This window comes from Manacus candei, unplaced genomic scaffold (assembly GCF_025592945.1).
Source record: "Manacus candei isolate 608988 ecotype Guabito, Panama unplaced genomic scaffold, ASM2559294v1 h1tg000281l, whole genome shotgun sequence".
Taxonomy (NCBI): Eukaryota; Metazoa; Chordata; class Aves; order Passeriformes; family Pipridae; genus Manacus; species Manacus candei.
The window spans coordinates 108,117-115,559 of record NW_026138329.1 but is presented as its reverse complement, the minus strand read 5'-3'; the positions used below and the strand labels follow the sequence as shown (position 1 = coordinate 115,559).

At 62.4% G+C, this 7,443-nt stretch overlaps 1 protein-coding gene and 2 long non-coding RNA genes across 3 annotated transcripts; 2 read left to right on the top strand and 1 right to left on the bottom strand.

Moving 5' to 3' along the window:
- Positions 1 to 1,161: 1,161 nt before the first annotated feature.
- On the top strand, positions 1,162 to 6,635 carry LOC127464847 (keratin, type I cytoskeletal 18-like; the record flags this gene model as incomplete). Its single annotated transcript, XM_051775302.1, is given in 8 exon segments — positions 1,162 to 1,357; positions 3,578 to 3,677; positions 3,679 to 3,735; positions 3,812 to 3,976; positions 4,310 to 4,435; positions 5,761 to 5,955; positions 5,957 to 6,006; positions 6,442 to 6,635. Coding segments are annotated over 8 exon segments (1,001 nt in total), but the record flags the coding sequence as incomplete, so codon positions are not given.
- LOC127464848 (uncharacterized) lies at positions 4,657 to 5,346 on the top strand. The gene is made up of 3 exons (XR_007901666.1): positions 4,657 to 4,759; positions 4,802 to 4,886; positions 5,263 to 5,346. It is a non-coding gene; the product is annotated as an uncharacterized LOC127464848 (long non-coding RNA).
- On the bottom strand, positions 5,221 to 5,631 carry LOC127464849 (uncharacterized). The gene is made up of 3 exons (XR_007901667.1): positions 5,509 to 5,631; positions 5,390 to 5,466; positions 5,221 to 5,348 (listed from the first exon to the last, which is right to left on the bottom strand). It is a non-coding gene; the product is annotated as an uncharacterized LOC127464849 (long non-coding RNA).
- Positions 6,636 to 7,443: the final 808 nt, after the last annotated feature.

The following is a 7,443-nucleotide window of genomic DNA, read 5'->3' as shown; positions in this document are numbered from 1 at the left end:
CTGTGTGTCTGTCTGTCCGTCTATCCCTGTGTTCGTGTGTCTGTCTGTCCCTGTGTCCGTGTGTCTGTCTGTCCGTCTGTCCCTGTGCCCCTGTGTCCATGTGTCTGTCTGTCCATCTGTCCATCTATTCCTGTGTCCTGTGTCCGTGTCTGTCTGTGCGTCCATCTGTCCCTGTGTCTGTGTGTCCGTGTGTCTGTCTGTCCCTGTGTCCGTGTGTCTGTCTGTGTGTCCATCTGTCCCTGTGTCTGTCTATCCATCTGTCCATCTCTCCGTGTTTCCCTTGTCCGTGTGTCTCCCTTTCCCCGTGTCCGTGTGTCCCTGTGTCCATCTGTCCGTGTGCCCCTGTGTCCATCTGCCCGTCTGTCCGTGTGCTCCTGTGTCCATCTGCCCGTCTGTCCGTGTGCTCCTGTGTCCATCTGCCCGTCTGTCCATGTGTCCCTGTGTCCATCTGCCCGTCTGTCCGTGTGCCCCTGTGTCCGCCTGTGTCCCCCATGTCCGTGTGTCCCCATGTCCATGTGTCCCCTCATCCTCCTGTCCCCTCGTGTCCCTCCGTGTCCGTGTGTGTCTCCATGTCCCCCCGTGTCCGTGTGTCCCCGTGTCCGTGTGTCCCCCCCGTGTCCGTATGTCCGTGTGTCCGTGTGTCTCCATGTACCCCCGTGTCCGTGTGTCCCTGTGTCCCCGTGTGTCTCCATGTCCCCCCATGTCCGTGTGTCCCCCCATGTCTGTGTGTCCCTGTGTCCCTGTGTGTCTCCATGTCCCCCCGTGTCCGTGTGTCCCCCCCGTGTCCGTGTGTCCCCATGTCCGTGTGTCCCCCCCGTGTCCGTGTGTCCCCCCTGTGTCTGTGTGTCCCCATGTCTGTGTGTCCCCCCCCATGTCCATGTGTCCCCCCCCGTGTCCGTGTGTCCTCGTGTCCGTGTCCCCGTGTCCGTGTGTCCCCCCCGTGTCTGTGTGTCCCCCCTGTGTCCGTGTGTCCCCCCCCGTGTCCGTGTGTCCCCATGTCCGTGTGTCCCCCCCGTGTCCGTGTGTCCCCCCTGTGTCTGTGTGTCCCCATGTCTGTGTGTCCCCCCCATGTCCATGTGTCCCCCCCGTGTCCGTGTGTCCTCGTGTCCGTGTCCCCGTGTCCGTGTGTCCCCCCCGTGTCTGTGTGTCCCCCCTGTGTCCGTGTCCCCCCCGTGTCCGTGTGTCCCCGTGTCCGTGTGTCCCCCCGTGTCCGTGTGTCCCCATGTCCGTGTGTCCCCGTGTCCGTGTGTCCCCCCCGTGTCCGTGTGTCCCAGATCCTGGAGGCCACAGTGGACAACGCTCGGACGCTGCTGCAGATCGACAACGCGCGGCTGGCGGCCGATGACTTCCGGGTCAAGTGAGGGACACTGGGAGCACTGGGGATACTGGGAACACTGGGGACACTGGGGATACTGGGGATACTGGGAACACTGGGGATACTGGGGATACTGGGAATACTGGGGATACTGGGAACACTGGGGACACTGGGGAACACTGGGGGATACTGGGGATACTGGGGACACTGGGGATACTGGGAACACTGGGGATACTGGGGATACTGGGAATACTGGGGATACTGGGAACACTGGGGACACTGGGAACACTGGGGATACTGGGAATAACAGGAACACTGGGGACACTGGGGATAACAAGGCTGGCAGCCGATGACTTCAGGGTCAAGTGAGGGATACTGGGAGCACTGGGGATACTGGGGATACTGGGAACACTGGGAACACTGGGAACACTGGGGATACTGGGAATAACAGGAACACTGGGGACACTGGGGATAACAAGGCTGGCGGCCGATGACTTCAGGGTCAAGTGAGGGATACTGGGAACACTGGGGATACTGGGGATACTGGGAACACTGGGGACATTGGGGATACTGGGGATAACGGGAACACTGGGGATACTGGGAACACTGGGAATAACGGGAACACTGGGGACACTGGGGATAACAAGGCTGGCGGCCGATGACTTCAGGGTCAAGTGAGGGATACTGGGAACACTGGGGATACTGGGAACACTGGGGACACTGGGAATAACGGGAACACTGGGAATACTGGGGATACTGGGAACACTGGAGATAACAAGGCTGGCAGCCGATGACTTCAGGGTCAAGTGAGGGATACTGGGAACACTGGGGATACTGGGGATACTGGGGATACTGGGAACACTGGGGACACTGGGGATACTGGGGATAACGGGAACACTGGGGATACTGGGAACACTGGGAATAACGGGAACACTGGGGATAACAAGGCTGGCAGTCAATGACTTCCGGGTCAAGTGAGGGATACTGGGAATACTGGGAACACTGGGGATCCTGGGGATCCTGGGAATACTGGGAATACTGGGAACACTGGGGATAACAAGGCTGGCAGCTGATGACTTCAGGGTCAGGTGAGGGATACTGGGAATACTGGGAATAATGGGAATAACAGGAATACTGGAAATACTGGAATGCGGATGGAAATGGGTCTGAGGACAAGGATGAAGATGGATGAGGGATGGAAATGAAGATGAGGATGGGGAAGGAAAAAGGGATGGGAATGGAAATGAGGATGGAAATGAGGATGAGGATGGGGAGGGATAAAGGGATGGGAATGGAAATGAGGATGGAAATGAGGAAGAGGGATGGAACTGGGGCTGAGGACGAGGGCAGGGCTGTGAACGGGCGCTGAGCTGGGTCTGAGCCGTGTCCAATCCCACTCCCAATCCCAATGCCAGGCTGGAGGCCGAGCTGGCCATCCGGGTGTCCGTGGACAGTGACATCGCGGGGCTGCGGGGATGGGACAGGGTTGGGGATGAGGACAAGGCTGAGCTGTGTCCAATCCCACTCCCAATCCCTCTCTGTCTCCAGGCTGGAGGCCGAGCTGGCCATCCGGGTGTCCGTGGACAGTGACATTGCGGGGCTGTGGGGATGGGACAGGGATGGGAATGGGGATGGACTGGGGATGGAACTGGGGCTGAGGATGAGGGCAGGGCTGTGAATGGGCACTGAGCTGTCTCCAATCCCACTCCCAATCCCACTCCCAATCCCTCTCCAGGCTGGAGGCCGAGCTGGCCATCCGTGTGTCCGTGGACAGCGACATCGCGGGGCTGTGGGGATGGGACGGGGATGGGGATGGGGATGGGAATGAGGATGAGGATGGGGATGGGGATGAGGACAAGGCTGTGTCCAATCCCAATCCCACTCCCTCTCCCTCTCCAGGCTGGAGGCCGAGCTGGCCATCCGTGTGTCCGTGGACAGCGACATCGCGGGGCTGTGGGGATGGGACGGGGATGGGGATGGGGATGGGGATGGGGATGGGGATGGGGATGGGGATGGGGACAAGGACAAGGCTGTGAATGGGCGCTGAGCTGTGTCTGAGCTGTGTCCAATCCCACTCCCACTCCCAATCCCTCTCCCTCTCCAGGCTGGAGGCCGAGCTGGCCATCCGGGTGTCCGTGGACAGCGACATCGCGGGGCTGTGGGGATGGGACGGGGATGGGGATGGGGATGGGGACAAGGACAAGGCTGTGAATGGGCGCTGAGCTGTGTCCAATCCCAATCCCACTCCCTCTCTGTCTCCAGGCTGGAGGCCGAGCTGGCCATCCGTGTGTCCGTGGACAGCGACATCGCGGGGCTGCGCAAGGTCCTGGACGACACGAACCTGACGCGGCTGCAGCTGGAGGGGGGAGATCGAGGCCCTGCGGGAGGAGCTGATCCTCATGCGCAAGGACCACGACCAGGTGGGCCCGGGGGGGGCTCGGGGGGGGGCCCAAATTAATGTGGGGACCCCGAATTAAGCGTCCCCTGTCCCCCCAGGAGGTGCAGGGGCTGCGGGCGCAGGCGGCGGGCTCGGCGCTGACGGTCGAGGTGGACGCGCCGCGGGCGCAGGACCTGGGCAAGGTCCTGGGGGAGCTGCGGGCCCAGTACGATGCCCTGGCCCAGAAAAACCTGGAGGAGCTGGAGAAGCAGTGGGGGCAGCAGGTGGGGAACCCCAAAAAAAATACCCCCAAAACCCCAAAATCCTCCCTTCCCAAAATAACCCTCCTCAAAAACCCCCTTCTCGCATCTGAACCAAACAAACCCTGGCCCAGAAAACCCTGGAGGAGCTGGAGGAGCAGTGGGGGCAGCAGGTGGGGAACCCCAAAAAAACCCAAATCAGCCCCCCCAAAAAAAACCTGTGCCCCCTCAAACTGTTCCTGTGCCCCCCCAAAACTGTTCCTGTGCCCCCCAAACTGTTCCTGTGCCCCCCCCAAACTGTTCCTGTGCCCCCCAAACTGTTCCTGTGCCCCCCAAACGGTGCCTGTGCCCCCCCAGATCACGGAGACCACGCTGGAGGTGACCCGGAGCACTCAGGACCTGGACAGTGCCCGGGGCACGGCCCTGACCCTGCGCCGCTCCCTGCAGGGGCTGGAGGTGGAGCTGGAGAACCTCAGGCACCAGGTACCCAAAGCTGCCAGAAACCAGCCCAAAACCAGCCCAAAATTCCAAAAAATCCCACCCCAAAACCATCCCAAAATATCCCCAAAAAACCATCCCAAAATACCAGAAAAACCCCACCCCAAAACCAGCCCAAAATACCCCAAAAAACCCAGCCCAAAATACCGAGGTTTGGGTTGAATCCTCCCATTTTTGGGTCTCTAACTCCTCATTTTTGGGGTCCCTAACCCCTGTAACCCCCAGGTCTCAGCCCTGGAGGCTGTGCCAGCCGAGGCTGAGGTTTGGGGTGAATCCCCCCATTTTTAGGTCCCTAACCCCCATTTTGGGGTCCCTAACCCCCATTTTTGGGTCCCTAATCCCCATTTTTAGGTCCCTAACCCCCATTTTGGGGTCCCTAACCCCCATTTTTGGGTCCCTAATCCCCATTTTTAGGTCTCTAACCCCCATTTTGGGGGTCTCTAACCCCCATTTTGGTTCTGTAACCCCCAGGTCTCAGCCCTGGAAGCCGCCCTGGCCAAGGCGGAGGTTTGGGTTGAATTCCCCCATTTTTAGGTCTCTAACCCCCATTTTGGGGGTCCCTAACCTCCATTTTGGGGTCTCTAACCCCCATTTTGGGGTCCCTAACCCCTGTAACCCCCAGGTCTCAGCGCTGCAGGCGGCCCTGGCCAAGGCAGAGGTTTGGGTTGAATTCCCCTATTTTGGGGTCCCTAACCCCCATTTTGGGGTCTCTAACCCCCATTTTTGGGGTCCCTAACCTCCATTTTTAGGTCTCTAACCCCCATTTTGGGGTCTCTAACCCCCATTTTTGTTCTGTAACCCCCAGGTCTCAGCCCTGGAGGCCTCCCTGGCCGAGGCGGAGGTTTGGGTTGAATTCCCCCATTTTGGGGTATCTAACCCCCATTTTTGGGTCCCTAACCTCCATTTTTATGTCTCTAACCCCCGTTTTTGGGTCCTAACCCCCATTTCTGTTCTGTAACCCCCAGGTCTCGGCCCTGGAGGCCGCCCTGGCCGAGGCGGAGGTTTGGGTTGAATTCCTCCATTTTTGTGTCTCTAACCCCCATTTTTGGGTCCCTAACCCCCATTTTGGGATCTCTAACCCCCATTTTTGGGTCCCTAACCCCCATTTTGGGGTCTCTAATCCCCAGGTCTCGGCGCTGGAGGCCGCCCTGGCCGAGGCGGAGGTTGGGTTGAATTACCCCATTTTTGTGTCTCTAACCTCCATTTTTGGGTTTCTAACCTCCATTTTTGGGTTTCTAACCCCCATTTTTGGGGTCCCTAACCCCCATTTTTGTGTCTCTAACCCCCATTTTGGGGTCTCTAACCCCCAGGTCTCGGCGCTGGAGGCCGCCCTGGCCGAGGCGGAGGCGCGGGCGGGGTCTCACCTGGCGCAGGTGCAGGCCCAGGTGGGCGCGGCCGAGGCGGAGCTGCGGGAGCTGCGGGCGCAGCTGCGGGCGCAGAACGAGCAGCACCGGGACCTGCTCGGGGCCAAGGACCGGCTCGAGAGGGAGATCGAGACCTACCGGGGGGCTGCTCGAGGGGGGAGACGGCTTCAGGGCACCGGGGGGGGACTTCAGGTGAGCGGGGGGGGGCTTCAGGTGAGGGGGGGGAGACTGGAGGGGGCTACAGGTGAGCGGGGGGGACAGGGGGAAAGGGCTACAGGTGAGCAGGGGGGCCTTAGGTGAGGCGGGGGAGGGGAATTCAGGGCAGGGGAGGGGACTTCAGGTGAGCGGGGGGGCCTCAGGTGAGCGGGGGGGGGGACCGGGGGGACTTCAGGTGAGCAGGGGGGGGCCTGTGGGGGAGCTTCAGGGCACCGGGGGGGGGACTTCAGGTGAGCGGGGGGGGGGCTTCAGGCGAGGGGGGCTGCAGGTGAGGGGAGGGGGCTACGGGGGGGAGATGGGTGAGGGAAGGGGGGCAAGGGGAGGGGGGGCTACAGGTGAAGGGGCTCCGGGGGACACTCGGGAACCCCCGGGGTGTCCCCACCCACTGACCCCCCCCCCCCACCCCCCCAGCCTGAGGGACGCCCTGGACAAGGAGAGCACGGCGGGGACGGGGACGGGGACAGGGACCACCCAGCGCGTGGTCACCGAGACCACCCGGGAGGTGAAGATCCGGACCTTCTGAGGGGGGGGCGGGGGACCCCCGGCCCCCCGAGCCGCGGGGGGGCCCCCAGAGCCCCCCCCAATCCTAATAAAGTGGTGACTCCCCCTGGAACTCCCCCCGGACGGGGGGATGTGCTCGTGTGTCCTTTGGGGTGGGGGGGGTTTGGGGACATGGAGGGGGGGCTTTGAGGGGGGGAACTGAGGCCCGAGGGGGCCCGGGGGGGGCGTGGATGGATGGGTGGGACCCCCAGCTCTGTCCCCATTCCTGTCCCTGTCCCCAACACTGACCCCACGGGTGTGGGACCCCCCTGGGACACCCCGTTGTCCCCCCCATATCGGGGTCCCAGGGGACATCGACCCCCCCCCAAAACCAGCCGGGGGGACCCCAAAACGTGGGACCCCAAAACCTGGGACCCCCGGCTCTGGAGACTGTCCCGCCCAAGGAGGGGGCGGTGTTGGGGGGTCCCAGTGCAGTGCCAGGGGGGCTCAGGGGGCCCGGTGCAGTGCTCGGGGGTCCCGGGGGTCCCTGTGCCCAGGGGTCCCAGTGTTGGGGGGGTCCCCAATGCGGTGTCAGGGGTCCCAGTGTGATGCTCGGGGGTCCCCCTGCCCAGAGAACACACCCCCGTTGTGGTGCCCGGGGGTCCCGAGTCTCGGGGGTCCTGGGGGTCCCCCCTGCCCAGGGGTCCCAGTGTTGGGGGGTCCCAGTGCAGTGTCAGGGGACCTGATGTGGTGCCCGGGGGTCCCGGGGGTCCCCGTGCTCTGGGAACACGATGTTGGGGGGCTCTGAGGCAGTGCCCGGGGGTCCCAGTGAAGTGCTTGGGGGTCCGGGGGTCCCCCTTGCCCAGAGAACACGGTGTTGGGGGGTCCCATTGTGGGTGCCCGGGGGTCCCGAGGGTGTCGGTTCTTGGGGGT